The 19,264-nt window shown below is 36.7% G+C and overlaps 4 protein-coding genes across 5 annotated transcripts; 2 read left to right on the forward strand and 2 right to left on the reverse strand.

Annotated features, from left to right (window-relative positions):
* Nucleotides 1-401: 401 nt before the first annotated feature.
* Nucleotides 402-5,451, reverse strand: LOC137247189 (uncharacterized). Of its 2 annotated transcripts, XR_010951792.1 has the most exons (3): nucleotides 4,968-5,451; nucleotides 1,183-4,079; nucleotides 402-1,116 (listed from the first exon to the last, which is right to left on the reverse strand). XR_010951792.1 is itself a non-coding variant. In XM_067778291.1 (2 exons), exons 1-2 carry the CDS (start codon nucleotides 5,200-5,202, stop codon nucleotides 1,237-1,239), a joined length of 3,078 nt encoding a protein of 1,025 aa, XP_067634392.1. In that variant the 5' UTR covers nucleotides 5,203-5,451; the 3' UTR covers nucleotides 402-1,236. The 2 variants fall into 2 exon arrangements, 1 of the variants encoding a protein (XP_067634392.1); XM_067778291.1 differs by having other exon boundaries at nucleotides 402-4,079.
* Nucleotides 5,452-6,726: 1,275 nt separating this feature from the next.
* On the forward strand, nucleotides 6,727-7,449 carry IFT20 (intraflagellar transport 20). Its single transcript, XM_067778293.1, has 2 exons — nucleotides 6,727-7,177; nucleotides 7,266-7,449. Exons 1-2 carry the CDS (start codon nucleotides 6,815-6,817, stop codon nucleotides 7,380-7,382), a joined length of 480 nt encoding a protein of 159 aa, XP_067634394.1. The 5' UTR covers nucleotides 6,727-6,814; the 3' UTR covers nucleotides 7,383-7,449.
* On the reverse strand, nucleotides 7,338-8,581 carry LOC137247190 (INO80 complex subunit B). Its single transcript, XM_067778292.1, has 2 exons — nucleotides 8,491-8,581; nucleotides 7,338-8,436 (listed from the first exon to the last, which is right to left on the reverse strand). The coding sequence occupies exons 1-2, from the start codon at nucleotides 8,504-8,506 to the stop codon at nucleotides 7,439-7,441; spliced, it is 1,014 nt and encodes a 337-aa protein (XP_067634393.1). The 5' UTR covers nucleotides 8,507-8,581; the 3' UTR covers nucleotides 7,338-7,438.
* A 7,390-nt stretch (nucleotides 8,582-15,971) lies between these two features.
* On the forward strand, nucleotides 15,972-17,098 carry RpL18A (ribosomal protein L18A). Its single transcript, XM_067778294.1, has 2 exons — nucleotides 15,972-16,105; nucleotides 16,501-17,098. Exons 1-2 carry the CDS (start codon nucleotides 16,088-16,090, stop codon nucleotides 17,014-17,016), a joined length of 534 nt encoding a protein of 177 aa, XP_067634395.1. The 5' UTR covers nucleotides 15,972-16,087; the 3' UTR covers nucleotides 17,017-17,098.
* Nucleotides 17,099-19,264: the final 2,166 nt, after the last annotated feature.

Below are 19,264 nucleotides of genomic sequence, written 5' to 3' on the forward strand. Positions count from 1 at the left end.
AAACAAAATAACAAAAGCGAAATTTTGAAGTCGTTCGCACTTGCAAGCGCAATGTATTTGAAATTATGCCTGGTCAGTTGATAAGGTCCGAACAGAGAATTAATAAGCTGAAAATAAGAGGTAATCAAAGATTTTAAACGCAAAATAGTCAAAAAGGGAAAAAATTGCCAAAAATCGGCGGAATTTTCTATGAACTTGACATTTGCACTTTGGTAGGGTAGAATTAAAAGGGATATAAAACTGTATACTTGAAATATTATTTCAAATTACAGAAAAAAATTCAAACTTAATAAATATAATTAACAAAACTAAATTTTTTCATACATTTATATTTTTATTTATATTTTTATTTTATTTACATATGCTTAACACAAATAATTTAAAGAAGCCTGAAACACGAAAAGAGAAAATAAGATACAAAACAATTAGAAAAGGGGATTTAATAATAATTATTTAAAAAACTGAAAGGAAAACAAGAATAAGTGATAAAACAGCTGAAGAGAAAACAAAAATTATTAAAAATCTGAAAAGAAAAAAGGAAAAATTAATTAAAAACATTTAATCACTTGAATGAGAATTGGTATAAATAGACACGATTTACGAATTCGCCAGACTCTTAATGGCGAATTCTCTCAGGATATAATCAATTAAGATTAAATCATTTCTCAGAGAAGCAAAAGTGCATATTCTCTGATTTTTTCACCTGGTTTACAAAAACGAGTAATATAATCGATTTTGAAAACCTAGGCTCGTGTGTCAAATGTTTAGATTTTTTAAAGGTAAACACGATTTGCGAGTTCGCCTAACACTTAAAAGCGAACTCTCACACGATGCATCAATGAATAATACATCATTTTCACCTGACACCAACTCGTCTAGGCTCGTGTTAGCTGAAAAAAGAAAATAATTCATAATATTAATAAATGTTTTTAAAATTGATTTTATTATCACAAATGAAATAAATAAAAATTAATTTTTTATACCAAATCTACGAAAATTATTAAATCTACATCTACGAAATTTATTTAAATCTACATCTACGAAATATATTTACATCTAAATTTACGAAATTTATTTAAATCTACATCTACGAAATATACGTGTTAAGAAAATAATCTGAAAAGAAAAGAAAAAAAATGTATCAGTATTTCCATTAAACATTTAAATATACATTTTACTTACTATCCGATTGTCCCTAGCAACTACTACTGTCAATTACGCTTGGCTATGGATGAGCTAAATTTTCCTAGGTTGAGCATTTAGTCGTTTTAATTTATTGCTTTTATGGCGCTCTCGAGTGGTAATCAAGTCATCTCTAGCCATCCATCTCGCATTTTTAAATAATAAAACAACAACTAATGAATCTAATAGTTGCTTACGGTGTTCCAAACAAGGCCCAGCTTCCGAAAACCAATTTGGAAACTCATGTTCGGTCAAAGTGGTCAAAATGTCAATTATATTTTCTTTTAAACCAGGGTAATGAGATCTCTGGCTAAATATTTGTTTATACCAGAACATTTGGCGATGACATAATTCGAATACATCATCGCTTGGGTTCACTAACAATAATCTCTCATTCCCTTTATAATTTTTTGACCGAATAAGGGCTTCCGAATCGGAGTTCAAGTCGCAATATGGTTTTACCGTAGCTTTGGAACAATTATCGCAATTCAGTTTGTTAAATAAAGTATTACAAATGGTATATCCTGTGTAGTACCTCTGAACTTGAATTTCCCCTGGAATAACTTCTTCCTCATCTTCTAATGTGAGTGGGGAAAAATTGCCTAACGCTGGTATGACACTAAGAGGATATGCCTCTTCCTCTTCATAATCAAGAAGTTCCTCTTCTTCTTCAAGAAGGTCGTCTTCGTCAACTTCTTTTGATTCATCAGCTTGATCCGTTGGATCAGCGACCTCGGTCAAAACAACTTGTTCATTTACCTGGAATAGTTCATCACCAGCGTCTTCTTGAAGTGTATTCCATTCTAAATCCAAGTCTTCATCATCTTCACAGTTATTACCTTTGTTTTTGTTATCAAATCTATATCTTAAAATGCGCATTGTAACCAAACGAGCAACTATATATTGGATATCATGCGCAGATGGATGGGTATTGATGCCTTGACTAGCTCGAATTTTATAAAAAAGGTTTTCAAGCGCATCTTGATTCAATTTACCCAATAATATATATTCAACCTTCGGGTAATCTTCAAAAATATCGCTAGATAAACTTATCATAGCTTTAATGGTTAAAATTAATCCCTCGAAGCATGTCACTTTATCATTGGGATTTACAATTGCCTCAAGATATTCGACGTGATCCATCAATCTTTTAACTTTCAAATTATTTTTCCTATTCATAGGCCATTTAATCGGGTTATTACTTGAAATTTTTTTGCAATTAAGCTCATCGAAAATGTCGTTCATTCGTTTTACGAAAATCTGAGTTGGAATGGCATGATTTAAAACGAAAGAATCATCCGAAAAAAGGCCCTTCTTCCATGCCATGTCAATGCCAGCTGCCACGGAATTGCTAAGGACTTGTGTCGCCCGAGACACACTCATCTTTTCAAAACAATTCGGATCTATATGGGTAGAAGTTAGTTTTGGGCATATTTTAAAATTTGGATTTTTTTTGTCTACCTCATATAACTTCCGAATGACAGCGAAGCTGGCTAATCCGTTTCCAGTAACGAGATTGTACTTATGTAAATTATTTCGTACAGATTTTATCAGATGACAATAGTCATACATGAAATAAATTTTTTTTCCTTTTACAAAAATAAACGGATGATCCTTTGTGACATTCAGACCTTCGTACATTGAAACATTCGTCTTTGCCTGGTCACAAATTACTGCTTTAAGAGATAGACCTACATCCTCAACCGCTTGAATATTTTCAAATAAAATTTCACGCAATTCTTCTGCCTTTAGACCATTTTTGACAGTGTAATATGATAAAACATATTTCCAATGAGAAGTTATGCCTTTGACCATGAAGAAGCAGCACTTGTCTGCAACTTGCTGCTTTCTTCTATTATTGCCAAGGTCAACAAAGCCATCAATTAGATCTCTATCTTTTGTTCTGTTGTATACGAGATCCTTTTTGATCGAAATTTCGTCAAAAAGTATTTCACAAACTTTTTCATCTGCAGACATCCCGCGTACAACAGTCTTCAAATTGGAAATAATGTTACTATCAATGCCTGGTACTACATATTTTATTGGTCGCCACGACAGAAGAGTTTTTTTGTGAGGCAATGCAAAATTTAAGTCATCGCGGAGGAAGTTGTAGGCCTTTGTGGACATATAATTAATATTTTGTGCCAAGGTCTTACTTTCTGCATTTGGATATGAAAACGTAGTGTCGACTATCATTCTTGCGAATGTAATAGCGTCAGCACTAGCGTTTTCTGAAGGTATAATAGCCGTTTCAAGTACTTTTTTCAAATCCTGAACTTCTTTTTCTAACTCTAAAATGCGTTTGTAACGTTGTACGTCTTTTTTCAGATACATCTGAAAAACTTTCGCCATAAGTTCAGGATGTTGAAAAATGTCTATGTCATCTCCTACCAACTCAGACGAATGCCCGTGCCCGCGCTTGGCCCAGAGGTCAGAAAATTTTTCGAACTCCTGAAGGGTAATGTCCGGTCTTTCATCCGACAATACAAATGTGCCTTCAGGCATTTCATTTGGATTTTCGCAATTCTCCGAAATGCCTGAACAGCTACTAAAATCATTTGCTTCCAAATGATATTTGGGAAAAGCACCCTTCAGGACTCTATTCTTTGCAAGATATTTGCTGTCAAAGTGACGTTCGCAAATGCTCAACGTTTTTCTGTTTTTAAAAGGGACATTTAAGCAACATGCCGTCGCCCACGAATTGAAAGCAGCCTCGTCGCTAGGGAACGAATAAAGGACACAGCTTTCGTCCTTTGCGCAGGACCCAATGCAGCATTTTCTGGCACGTTTTCGTGGCTCCGCAATTGGAGTTGAAGAAACGGGCGCAGAAAAAGTGGTTGCATAGCACATCGGCTCCTCATCGGCGACCTCGGCAATCGGGGCAGCAACCGTAGCATCTATATAGAAAATGCCATAATTTAGTTGCTTTTCCCAATTAAAAATTGTATAAAAAAATCAATAAATTTAACAAAAAAAAAAAATGCCGCTCAAAATATTTGATAAAAAAAACTTTAGAAAATAGAATAATAAAAAATAATTTTATAAAAAACCAATAAATTTAACAAAATAATGCCGCTAGAAAATAGAATAATAAAAAATAATTTTATAAAAAACCAATAAATTTAACAAATAATGCCGCTCAAAATCTTTGATAAAAAAAAAAACTATAGAAAATAAAAATTAAAAACAGAAAAACATGTTAGTAAAATAAATGAAAATAAAAGTATAATAAAACATAAAACAACATAAGCAAATAAACCAAAGATTTAATAAAAGGAATTAGAAAAAAATTATAATAAAATGAATTTAAAAAAACTTGAATATAAAAGGATACAATATAATAAAACAAAATAGCAGACATAAAATAAACCAAAAAAGAATAATAATTAAATTTATTTCAAAAATATATTTATTTATATAAAAATATTTTTAAAAAGTAAGTTTACAGAAATAGATATTAAGCTTATAAAACGCTGATTTCGTTAGAAGCTGAAAAATGTAAGCTTACATACAATTTTAAAAGAAAGCAATACATTTAATTTTTTTTTGTAAAACTAAATCATTAACAAACATTCGGTCTCAACGCTTACAAAAGAAAATTTAAATTTATTTACTATTGAAAGCATTTATACTTCGCCTATTTTGTAAACTTACTTAAAGGTATTTCCAATAACATTTACAGAATTTTCTGTTGGGTATAGAAAATACACACATCACACGCACATACATATTTTTTTAACTCCTTTACACCACTTTCACACAATTAAACCATTATTTTTACTTACCAATGTATGGCACAGCATCCTCCCTAAGGCGGTTGCCTTTATGATGAAGGTCCCGGTCTGTAAAGTGTGCCCGGCACACATAATAATTCCATTTAGGAATATGGGCGTCAAGGGCAATGCCCAAAGCCGCCCTCCACTTCTTGTCTTGAGAAGGCTTTACCGGCCAACGGAAGACCGGCAAAACCTTCTCGGTGTTCAAACACCCACGAGCAACACATTTTCGAACGCGCGACATCGCAATTTATTTTTTTAATTATATTCAAACCCGCGTAACTTTAATCGCGTCAACCGCACTTTCAAGAAAACTTTTTGGAATGAGCAAAATAACATCGGCTTTTGCTTATCGAAAATTCATAATTCGATATGTTAACAGGATTTTTCAGCAATAAAAAAAAAAAAGAAAACAAACTGTATTGAGGTTCGAACCTGAAACACCTATAACCTTAAACTAGTGCCTAACAGGTGCTCCAAACGTACTATAAGTTTCACGTTGTCTTATCTGTTACTTAGACCGTATATACTTATTTGCAACGTCATAAGGCTATTTTCAACCCTCCATTTACCATTGAAATTAAGCTTATTTTACCTTTTTCAAGATTTCTAAATTATATTAATTAAATTCAAATTCATATTAAATTATAAAACAAGCAAATATATTGCTAAAAGTAATAAAATTTAAATTTAATTAATCCTACTAAATACCTATATTCCTACAAAGAAATCATATTAAGAGAAAATCCAGAGAATTTAACACTAGCTGAAACTGTTGACAGAGAATTTTCTTCTGTTAACTGGTTAACATTGAAATTGGATTGTGTGTGGTGAAGTGCAAGACGTGTTCACATGCAAAAAAGTTGGAATCTAGCAAAAACGCCTTCTCATTGTGTTTAAATTCTCTGGTACTTATAAAAAGAAACTTTTTATTGATTTTTGATTGATTTTTCCACCACCAAAGCAGAAAAAATAAATCATAATAAATAAATAATAATCATGGAGTTGACGCGGTAGTCGAACTCAGAGTTTATAAAAGTTGTGCGCTCAGCATAAGGCACTTAACCACATACCATATGATTTCAATAATAGGCTGAAGGGACGTTAGGGAGGAAGAGGGAAAAATCAAATTGAATGCCGATGAGGAAGATGGCAAGACAATATGGAAATGAGTAAATTCGATATTTATAAAATTGTATCAGATTGTTTGTAAAGGAGTAAGAAGGTAACATGAATTGTCTGTAGGTGAGGAAGATGACACCATGGAAATTCGATATTCGAAAGTTAGTTGAAGGTGGGGAATTTGTGGTAATATTATTCGAGCAGATATGTTGTTCCCTTTTTCTGATGGCCTGGTAAAATCGGCTGTTTTGGGAAAAATGGGCACCTTTCCTCCCACATTCATGTAAGGTAAATGAATGAATGGATGGGACCAATATATAAATAATAAAACAACGAGCGGCATTGAACCACAAGTTGAAAAAAGACCTGCGCCAAACACCCTATTAAATAATTGGCTCCCAAGACCTTACTTAATGGGGGAAGTCAATTTACAATGAATCATCATAATTTATTTACAAAAAATCAGAGAATTCAAATTTCCAATATATTTGCTCTGATCAGAGATTTTTTGGTAACAGACGAACAGAGAAAATCGTTAAGAGAATTTTCTGTTACGTCTTGCACCCTGTTAAGTTAACATGAATTTGGGGAATAGTGGTGAAGTGCAAGACGTGTCACATGCAAATGGATCGTAAGCAGTGGATGCCAAAATAACGCCTTCTCGTTGTGTTTAAATTCTCTGGTAAAAAGTAATCGGGTTTTCTTCAAAGCGTTCAACCGGAAATTCAGTCGCCATGACAATACCGAAAGTAAACAAAAAGGTATACTTTATCTCTATTAAAAATATTAAACTGCAAAAGGTTGTCGTCATTAAGAAAATGACCGAAGAATTGGAAAAAGCTGGTCTTTATATTGATGACATTTATCGCCTGCGTGTACAAGACCCAGCCATCTCAAACGAAACCAACGAATTACGCGATGAGTGCCTAGAGTACGCCAATAAATTGCAAGACTTCAAAAAATATGCAGAAGAGTTCCATAAAATAGTTAGCAGTTTCTCAAAGGATGTAGAGAAAGCAAAATTAAGAGCTATCGGTTCGCAAAATCTATTAAAAACGATTGCCAAAGAACGCCAAGCTGAACAGCAAGTTTATCAGGTGAGTGTGAGAAATATATAACAAAGTCCTTTAGAATGATATAAATCTTGGCAAAAATTAACAAATGCATATACCTAAATTATTGCAGAGTAAAATCCACGAGAAAAACATTGAACTAGAAAGATTGCGTAACGAATATCAATATTTGCAACGCGTTGAGTCCGAGCAGCAGGAAATTGTCAACAATTATTTATTAAATCAATAAATAAGTTTTATGAATACCTTTAATATTTAAATTGAAAACTTATAACAAACTACAACCTAGCACATAATTTGTCTTATATTTTGTACGTTTTTGCGGTAGCATGCAAAGCTGCACAGTGGCAGATTTGTTTTAGAGCAATTATATACTTTCGGTTTACCACATCCAGCAATACCACAAAGTTGTACGTTGGGTGGTGGACGTGCCACTTGCGCCTTCAATGGAAATTCATGTTCAGGTGGTAATATTATGTAAGCCCCCTCCATTGTATTACGATATGTAATCATCGGTTGTGCTGTCCTTACCGTTTTATTGCGTGCGGCATTACGTTGTTTGCTCTCTTGCTTTTTAAGTAAACGATCCATAGTTTTCTTTTTATCTTTTTCACGTTTTTCATCAGCAAGCTGTTTCCGTTTTTGTGACTTTAGTTGTGCCTTTTGTATATCTTCAGCTGTTAACGGTTTCTCTTTCTCCCGATAACCCGACGGCAGCGACATTAATAGCTCACCTCCCGGCGATGGTTCCTTGTCAGTGTTTCGCTCATACATGGCACGTTGACGAGCAGTCATTAATTTCGGATCTTTCATCTTTTTCAGCTCATCATCTACTTCTTCTAACTTGCCCGATTCAATTGCAGTCAACCAACGCTCCTCTTCACTGGAGGTGCTACTATCACGCCGTTTTGTTTTTGACTTTTTATTGTTGGCGGCATTCATAGTACCAGCAACTGCGAAGGGTGAACTATTATTACCTGGAGCTGGCGTGGTTGGTGGTTGTTTTGATGCAGATTTTTTGTTACTGCTTCCTGCATTTTTACTGGTACTTGCGTTAGGTGGTGTACTGACATTTGCTGTTTCAATTGATGTTTCTGGTGTGTTGGGAACTTCTTGTTCGTGGTCTACAACATCTATTATATCAACAATTTCACTATCATACACAATTTCTTCGTTGTGTACTTCAGGCGTTGCTGTGAGGGATTTCACATGTGCCTTGTTTGATGATTGTGGTGATTGAGAAATGCGCTTTGCTTTTTTTGCTCGTTTGTGATCTATCTGATCTATAAACAATTTATTTATCTATATTAATTTTACAAAGAAATTTCCATTGTTACCTTCGCGTTTTCCCATTTTCGATAATCTTAAATGTAAACAATCTTACTGCACATCTGTTCGATAAATGTAAACAATCACATTTCCACACATCATGGTAAAAAATATATATGTCGGTGGCGACATCTATAGTAATTTTGTGCACTAAGCCTTCCAAACTGTTAGAGCAGTTCCTTACATGAGGTACACGCTGTAGAAAAAGGTGTACAATATGACCGTTGTGAAGAGTTAAAATACGCTATAAGAATTCTATATTTCGGACGAAAGCTGCGTCGAAAGATTCGTCTCCTGACGATTTCTTCTAGCAGAGATATTCTCTATCGTTTTCGTTCACTCTCTCACGTTTCTTACGTTGTGGAAAAGTGTAGGCGAGAGCATTTCTCGAACAATATGTTGCCACCAATATGTTGTACTTATGGTATAGAATAACTCCGTCCTTTTGGCAAATAATGGAAGTTTTCTAAAAACGTGCCCAACTGATTCTTCCTGCAACTCGAACTTCCTACATCTGCTGTTGCTGACGAGACCTAAGTTATAAGCATGTGACGCCAGAAAGCAGAGTCCAGTTAGTATGCCCACCGTATTTTTTCTTCAGTGATGTTAAGCACTTTATGAGTCTTATATCGTAGGCTTTGAACATGATATTAGAAAATTTGCAAGCCTGCGATTTTGTGCACGCCTTTCCTGCTTGATGGATAATATTCAGCTCCAGTCTTCTTTTCATTTCCTCCAAACGGATTGGGACGTCTATTGTCGTTTCAGCGAGTTTGGCATCCGCATTTGCCGCCTTTATTTATTTATTTATTTATTTAAAGTCGACGCAAACACAAAGCGGTCGACTAATTGTTGTAATAGACAGATATATATGTATGTAAAATACAGAGCCATTCTTAAAATTAAAAAATTCAAAAAAGGTACATAGAAAATTTGTATGTTATAAACATTTGACATCGCATTGTATAAGAAAAAATAAAATTAAAATATCAGGCTAAACATAAGAGTATAGCAGTATGTAAAGCAGCAAACGAACATTCAAAGCCAATGCAGTTATACAAATCATTGTACCGCGAGCACCAATGGCGCAGGGGACTGTTTCTAGCAAAATTTTGCCGGCATAGAGGTAAATGAAAAGGCACAAAATGCCTGGACGCCCTAGCAGGAACCGCAAAATTTAGTTGACTGATTAGGTCAGGGGAGTCAATCACACCAATGATGAGCTTGTGAATGAACATTACGCCAAGTAATACTCTACGATTCTCTAGAGATGGCAAATTAATTAGAAGAAGTCTATTCCTGTATGGTGGAAGATGAGTACTTGATTCCCAGTTGAGACCTCGTAATGCAAAAATTAAAAACCGTCTCTGGACCGACTCAATCCGATCAACATGGATTTGATAGATCGGAGACCAGACACATGAACAGTACTCGAGAATAGGACGTACCAGCGAGGTATAAAGGATCTTTGTGAAATAAGGGTCATCAAACTCTTTAGCCCAACGTTTGATAAAACCTAATACACCAGTTGCTTTGTTTATAGCGGTTGAAATATGTGTGGTAAAACTTAATTTCGGATCAAAATTAACTCCTAGATCAGTAACAATAGATATCCGCTCCAAGGGGTCGCCGTTAAGTGTATAAGATGATAGGACCGGCTTCACACGGTGAAAAGTCATTTGCTTACATTTAGAGTAATTCAAAAAAAGTAAATTTGCAGTACACCAGCTTTGAAATGAGTCCAGATCGGCCTGAAGCTGATTAAAACAGAACAAGTTCGAAGGCAGATATGTGTAACAAAGTTTTACATCATCTGCATACATAAAAACTCTAGAATGTAATATAACTTTTGGTAAGTCGTTAATGAACAGGTTAAAGAGTAATGGACCCAAATGGCTACCCTGGGGCACGCCAGAAGTTACATCAAACGACTTTGAAAGATTGTTGTTAAAGAAAACTCGCTGAGTCCTATTTTCAAGATAACTTGAAATCCAACTTAATAAAGGCGCTGGAAAACCCAGAAGATCAAGTTTGGTAACTAAGAGCTCGTGATTAACAGAGTCAAATGCTTTACTAAAGTCGGTGTAAATTACATCTGTTTGTTTGCAAACTAAAAAACCATTCATAACAAAAGACGTAAATTCAAGCAAGTTGGTAGTAGTTGATCTCCAATGAACAAAACCATGTTGACAAGGTGATATTAAAGAGCTACACAAGTATTGAAGCTGGTATGTAATTATCTGCTCAAAAGTTTTAGGGATAGCTGAGAGCTTAGCTATGCCTCTGTAGTTCTCAATATTAGACCTACTACCTTTTTTATGCAAAGGTATAATAAACGATTGTTTCCAAATAGATGGGAATGATGCGGATTCCAGAGACAGTTTAAATAATTTAAAGATAGGCTCTGATAACCTGACAGCACAGTACTTAAGTACACAACTAGGAACACCATCCGGACCCGGCGAAGATATCGGTTTCAATGCAAGAAGTTTATTAAGAACAGTATCTTTATCAATAAATGGGTTTAAAATATTATTAGAACTTTCCAAGCAATATGGGTAAAGATTAGACTGGACACATTGGGATGAATAGGTTGATTTAAAGAATTCAGCAAATAAATCAGCGATTTCGTGATCAGAATTTGCGTTTTTGCACCCATAAATAAAAGTAGATGGGAAACCAGAAATTTTCCTTTTGGAATTAACAAATCTGTAGAAACGTTTCGGATTATTAGTAAATTGGAATTTGCAACATGATAAGTAACCTTTATAACACTGCTGGTTAAGACGATGAAAATTGGAGCGCGCCACTAAATATTTAGATAAATCAATAGCTTTACCAGATCTTTTGAAACGCTTATAGAGTCTAGATTTAATATTATCAAGTCTTAATAGTTGCTTTGAGAACCAAGGTGGTTTACCCGTGGTGGTACTGGAATATCGAAGGGGGACACAGCTTTCAAACAAAGCATCAAGAGAACTATAAAACAAGGAAGTCGCTGTTTCAACGTCTGTACACGCATAAAGACTCGACCAGTCATGGGCAGAGATCAAATTATTGAGCTCACTAAAATTCGTCTTTGAAAAACATCTCGACCGGGGTCGGGAATTGGGCTTAGAAACATCGAGCATCACAGGTTGAACAACATCCAGTACTATCTCAAGCGTAGGATGAAGAGGGTCTTCAGGAAGGGATAATGGGGGAGTTCGGGTTAGAGTAATACCCGCAGAGTCATCTGTAAAAACTAAGTCTAAGATTTTCCTTTTGGAATTTAAAACATTATTAATTTGGAGAAGAGATGTATCTAGCAGGCTGTTTAAAAACTCGTGCTGAGTAGTGGGAGTCATGAAATTTGAGTCGATGGTATTGATCCAATTTACTGATGATAAATTGAAATCACCAAGAACTACTAGGCGGTCTTTGTCTCGCAATTGCGAGTACAAACTGCAAATAACAGTGCTATGACATGTATAAACGTGTATATCCGATCGTGGCGGTATATACGAGCAGCAGATAAACAAACTAAAATTGTGCAAGGCAAGCTTTACTGCTGTAAATTCAATGTCATTTGTGGTGTCCAATAGCAGCAACTCAGATGGAAGCGTCGAGTCAACAGCAATAAGGACACCACCTGCTCTAGATTCACGATCACGCCGATAAACTACATATTTACGTGAAAAGAGTTCAGAGTTAAAATTGTCAGCTTTTAACCAGGTTTCAGTAAAAGCTATAACTTGAGAAGTAAAAATAAAACTATTCAGATAAAAGGTACTTAATTTCGATCTTAGGCCACGAACATTTTGGTACGTGATGGTTATTTTTTCACTGTTTCCGCAGGGATTTTTGAGTTTTTTGAAGCTCCTGCGGCGTTAGGTTTTTTTGTAAACAAATGCACAACTGAATGTTCCGGCCAGAATGTATGTTCAAGAACTCTATCAAAATAAGCGTCTGGCACTGATATTTTAAATGATGAAATATCCCTATCATATCTAAAATTAAATTTATAAACGCCTATTTAATAGGTTGTGAAAGGTCTAGCTTATCTTCTATATACTTAATAATATCATTTTCCATAAGCGAAGAATGAAGACGAGATACAAAAATTGTCCTGCGAGGCGGCACGGCAGTCACCTGCCTCGGTTGCGCATTGTCAACATTTGGCAAACGCACAGCGGCGGAGGTAGAATCACCACCAGTGTAGGTGGAGCTGGAAGCAGCATTGTCATTATTAATGGTTGTTATATCATTAACAGCAGTAATTTGAACTTGAGCCAAGGGTGTAGGCAGGCATGCTTAACCAACGAAACGATATCATTTCGTTACGATAATCAACGTTAATAAACGAAACGAAGTCATTTCGTTTCGTTTATTAACGTTAAGATCGTCAAATTAACGAAATGATTTCGTTTCGTTTTCTGCCATATCAAAACGAAATCAAATCGTTTATGTTGATTATTAATTTCAAACTATGCTGGCAAAGCTGATTGATGGCGGAGTCATTAAAGGTGAAAGCATTAGCCAAGCTGATTGCAACTTTTCTCATGAATTTTGACAGTACGAACATTTCTCAGAGTATTTTTGACATTACCACCAACGAATTACACAAACAAATTACATAGAGTTTGTGTGTGTATGTGCGCTCGTTGTTGCCACCTTACGGCTTCACCATGGCTATAGCATTGCCAGCACAATTCAAACATAAAGTATCACGTTTTCTTTAACGTTTTTAACGTTAACGAAAGCTTTTCGTTTCGGTTAAAAACGAGATACAATTTATCTTGATAATTTCTTTATCGATAATATTTCGAAGTGTTTCAACGGAAACGGTGGAAATTTTTTGATAAACGATTAGCTTAACGTTAAGGTGCATCCCTGGGTGTAGGTTTAGCATTCGTGTTTACCTTATCAGCGGCTATGTGTTCAGCAGCAGCGTGGGCATGTGCAGTTTTTGCAGTTTTATTGGTAACGTCTTTAGCATTAAGGTTAACAGAAATGTTATTAGCAGTCGAAGGCTTAACATTGGTATTTACAGCATAAGAGGTACTTGAGGTGTCGACGGCATCATTATTAGTCTGTGGGACGACAGTATGTATTTTATCGGCGGCGGTGAAATTGTTTGAATTAGCGGCGCCAGAATTTTCAACAGTAAACAGCCTGGCGTCACTGCAGACAGCGGACGGTGACAAAACAATTGACGAAAACGAAGGTGGGATAGGCACAGAGAGGGGTGTAGGTGTGAGCATAGCCGATGCATTATCAGCTATATGTAGCTGTGAACCTTCTAGAGGAGTGTTTAGAGGGGGACCCGTACACTGCGAATGCGAGCCAGAAGGCACCGGCGAGAAAGTGCATAGATCCATTGCATATGTAACCATAGCATCGTTGTTGTGTTTTGGGGGCAAAGTACACGAACTCACTGCAGCTTTGAGCGCACCGATTTCGGCAGCCAACACACCAATGCTATCACGATTGTTTATGACTGGGAACCCAGTATGGTCCGACCTGAACAAAGTTTTTCAAATACTTCTTTGCATTCCATAATACTTCTTCATGGAGTACTGTGTGAGATTATTGCCTTAATCGCCGTCTGACTATCAATACATATCATGACAGGACTGCGAATTTCTCCTGCTTTCTTCACAACTATAATTTCCGCCTGAAATTTCCCTGTAGTAATATATGCTGCCAGGATCTACTTCTTTCTGGATCGACGCAGTAAACAGCAGACCCGACCCCTTCCATTAATTTGAAACCATCCGTATACACATGTATGTCTGCCATTTCTGCACCCTGGAACGAATCCCTCCGCTCAATTGAGAGCCCGGGATCATATATTCCGTTTGCCCAATACTAGAAGGCGCTATACTGTACTCAAGCTGCCCCGAGGCCTTAAACCTTGGTGCAGTTGCTAACGCGAAGTTTTTGGGCATTATGTCAGCGGGTGGGATGTGTAGAATGGCGTGCAATGCTGCTGTCGGGTAAATTTTTAAGGTTATGCTAATCATTGATACTCTGCATACAGAATCCGTTAAGTTATTCAAAGTTCTATATTTGATTTTGCTAATTTTTAATTCCGGGGGCACATAAGCTTAGTTGTGATCTGCACTGAGAATCAAAATTTAAAAAATTGTAGACGCCAAAACTCTTCCTAAATCTACAGTGCGACCTCTTATATATCTATTCTCTTTGCAATGGATTATTTATACTAAAGTCAAGACGTGTCTTTGAACACCTCTCGCGATATATTTACGTCATTTTCCTTTAGCTCTTGTTTTTTTTTCTCTTTCTTTCATTCGCTCAAGCAGTCAAGTGTGACGTTATTGCGCAGAACGAAGCAATTTTGAACTCGTGAATGCGCAATCTTCTGTGTGTAATTTGTGATGTTGAAAAAACGATATTTTTTATTACGTATATAGCTGCCGCGCAACGCACAAATTTGCTTGATGGTTACCATAGCAACGGGTAGTTGTGTGCGTTTCTGGCGATGTCGTGCTCACACGTATTTGTTGTCGGCTTCGCGTTGATGAAAATCAAAATTTTTAGATTTTTTCGCTTGACAGCTGGTCTATTTGATCGTGGCCGAATTGTTTGACAAGCATTAATGTGTTAGGTTTGTGAGAACGTGCAATGAGCAACTTCGCGGAAGAAAAAGATTTTACGTTGCGGTTTATTGAGCCCTACGAATGCTTACCAGCATTGTGGAATATAAAGTGTGAAGCATATTCCAACCGTGATGAAAAAAATAAACAATATGATATTTTTTCATCCACAATTTTTTATTTTCTTTTTTTCCGCCAAAACAACTGCAGTTAGAAGCAATAAAAAATCGTCATCCGATGGACATGTTTACGTCCGCATGCTAAGAATTTTCAATACAATTGGCGCTTGATGCTTTCTGCTTGTGTGGTGGCCGGGCAAGCGACAATCACCCAATACGCACACCACTACCCGTTGCTATGATAACCATCAAGCAAATATTGTGCGTTGCACGGCAGCTATAATAATACGGCAGCTATCATAAGATTGGTCGAATCAGCTGTTATTAGGTTACCGATACGGTTACCGATAAAGCACCAATGTCTCCAGCTAAAGCTGGATACCGTATCGGTAACCTTATAACAGCTGATTCGACCAACCTTATGAGAATCAATGCAATCGATTATTGGTGCCGCTAAGGTCGTAACCGTATCGTAGCCAACCAATTGGGTTTTGGTTTAAGCGGGAGTCATTGGTGCCGTATGTCGTATCGCTGTAGTCGTATCCCTAACGTAATCAGCTGTTTATCGTTACGACGTAAACCAAAAACCAATTGGTTGGCTACGATACGGTTACGACCTTAGTGGCACCAATAATCGATTGCATTGATTCTCATAAGGTTGATCGAACCAGCTGTTAAAAGGTTACCGATACGGTTACCGATAAAGCACCAATGTCTCCAGCTTTACCGTCGTAACGATAAACAGCTGATTACGTTAGCGATACGGATACAGCGATACGACATACGGCACCATTGACTTCGGCTTTAAACTCCCACGATGCAACTCTGCGAAATACAAACTAAACTAGGCTGCGATTTTCATTTCCTTTTTTCTGAACGCTGCGAAAATGAGAGCCAAAGGCCAGGTAATTTTCTCAAATTTTTTAAAGTTCTTCAGTTCTGACGGCAATAATTATTAAGATAAAGCAGTATTAAGCAAAGTTAAATGCATTGTGCATATGTGCTGAAGTTCTTATCACAAAAGAATATGCCAAAATCAATTGGTTATAAATTCTGTGAACCAACGTGCCCATATGAGGGTCGAGAACTGTCAAATCCAAATGGCCACGATATTTCGTATGATTGCTGATGCAGCTTATAAAAGTAATGTGGACAGATGTGTGAAATTAAACTTGAACTTATGGATGTGTGTAATGCATTTGTCCTATGCGTTTGACTTTGCTGTCTTAAATATGTAAATGTGCCACCCCTCTTGATAAATTACCTACTTCGACCTATTTTTTTTTATTTTGTGTTACAGTTGAAGGAGTACGAAGTGATTGGACGCAAATTGCCAACCGAGAAGGAGCCACAAACTCCACTCTACAAAATGCGTATCTTTGCCCCGGATAACATTGTGGCCAAATCGCGTTTTTGGTATTTCTTGCGTCAACTGAAAAAGTTCAAAAAAACCACCGGTGAAATTGTATCGCTGAAACAGGTCTATGAGACTTCTCCAACCAAAATAAAGAACTTTGGCATCTGGTTGCGTTATGATTCGCGTTCTGGTACACACAATATGTACCGCGAGTATCGTGATTTGACAGTTGGTGGTGCAGTTACACAATGTTATCGTGATATGGGTGCTCGTCATCGTGCGCGAGCTCATTCAATTCAAATAATCAAGGTTGAGCCAATCCCAGCCAGTAAAACACGTCGTGTGCACGTCAAACAATTCCACAACTCAACCATCAAGTTCCCATTGGTGCAAAGAGTACACCACAAGGGCAACAGAAAATTGTTCTCGTACAGAAAGCCAAGAACTTACTTCCTGTAAGTTTGTACAGTACTTTTGTTTTAGGTTTCTGATTTTTAATAAAATGTGAGTCTTAAAGATACTGGCTTGTGAAAAAAGTGTAGCATTTTGTTTGTATTAAATTACATTTAAGTTTTGTTACTAAAGTTTTTAATAATTAACATACCTATGTGTGGTATCGCACCATTAAATTTGTTAATAACAGTTTTACACATGCTAGTGATACTAGCAAAAACAAATTATTGCGAAAAACAATTTACCGAAAATGCCTAGTTATCCTGGGTTTAAGTTTGTTGAAAGCCTATGCAAACGTTAATATTTTTGCTAAATATATATTTTGCTTTTAGAAGGTTGGAAGCGAATTCTCACACCAAAGCATGGTAATTCTATACGACAGCATGCCACTGTTAATACACGTCGCTTGAAGGCCGCCAATGCAGAAAGATGGTCTGCGCAAAAATTCTATGGATCCCACCACCGTTTCGGAAGGACCCGCTGGTTATTTTTCGGTTTTTCGTTATATTTTGAACGACTTAAAAATTTTCTTTTCCGTATTCGGTTTATTGTTGTCGAGGTCAATACGCGTCGTTTGACACCTCTATATTTTTGGACTCGTATTAGCAGTGTCAAGCTGTCGTATAGAATTACCCAAAACATCAGACCTTTGGTATAACTAGTAAGGTATCTCCGGTAGTACACATTCTTAAACTAATCTGCTGGATATCCATGCCAATGGCCTTACGCTACGTACCGTGAACTATCCAAAAATATTAGGCGTTTCGTTCGATAATAGTCTTATGTTCTATCCACAATAGCTTTTAAAGTATAAAGATAATAAGCTCAGTTATAATTCTCGTTGTCAGAACTGGACGCAAGGATTAAAAAATGGCCGCTAACAATTATGATTGAATCATGGGTAACAATTTTTAAAGGGTTCAAAGGGGTTGATAAGCGCAATACAAAACTTCAGAGCTACCGCAACCCAATTGTCAACCTCGCCTTTGCGAAGCGAAACCTGTTAAAAATATGTGTCATACACATATTTTGCAAGCGAGGCGAAGGTTTAATGTGGTCATATTAATCATTGCCGATATGCATCAAGCTAGTACCTTAATGGTGCTTGCTACCGGAACGTACCGTATCTATATCCGTTGAAGGACCATCAACATAGATAACCCTCACCAAAACCTTCGTGGAGTACCTTTATATAATACAACAACAACATCAGCAACAACAATGTCTAAACCAATTGGCCAGCCACTCTTTGCATACTAGTGTCCGGCTTGGCAGTCTGCAGACTGAACTCCCGTTAGAGGATATTGATGACAATTTGTTATCGATCGCACCTATTGGATGGGGCGAAGCACTGCTACAACAACAACAACAAGTCTGCAGAGCTTCCAAAACACTGCGCTCAAAACTGGCAAGTTTTACCTCTTACCGTTCCCGAGATGGTCGGGCTAGCACCTTAATGGTGCTGTGTTACCGGAGCGTACCGGATCTGTATCCGGCAAAGGACCATCACATCGATAACACTCCCGAAAGCTTTCGGGGAGCAACCTTATCGCTACAACAACATCAACAACAACAACCTCTTTTTGACTTTCGAACATAATGTACATAATAGGGCGAAGATACTCCCTATAAAAGGCAAACCGAAATGCTGTTGGAGGCAATTACAATTGAAAAGATGGTGGGTGGCATAGCCTAGAGGGTTCAACGCGGTCATATGACATCGTTCCTCGTTGAGTATAAAAATTGAAGGGAGTGACAATTTATATAAAGAAATTGTCCACTAATTTTTACACCAAATTCCATTTAACATCTTATATATTTATTCAAACCAGCGTGGTTTGAAATGCATACCTAACATATGTTGTTTTTAGAAAACAACTTTTGACCGATTTAAAAACGTTTATATTAATATTAGTTGTCTTAATACTGACAGTAATACGAGTTATTTGATACCCATTTTCTTGAAGTCCGACCGATTTTCGATGTAGATCATTAGCATTATACAGTCCAGTACATAATATTGAATGAGGGATGGCCATGAAGGTTTAGGGTCATATAAATCGTTGCCGCGATGGTCGGGTTAGTACCTTAATGGTGCTTTGTTACCGGAACGTACCGGATCTATATCCGCCGAAGGACCATCAACGTGCTTTCCGCTAGGCCATTGAATTCGCTTCGGCTCGCTTCATTCCCGCTGGAGGAATTTCGGAAATCCAACGGGGCCGCAACTTTAGTTAGAGAGTGTAACTTTGTC

This window comes from Eurosta solidaginis, chromosome 3, assembly GCF_040869045.1.
Source record: "Eurosta solidaginis isolate ZX-2024a chromosome 3, ASM4086904v1, whole genome shotgun sequence".
NCBI lineage: Eukaryota > Metazoa > Arthropoda > Insecta > Diptera > Tephritidae > Eurosta > Eurosta solidaginis.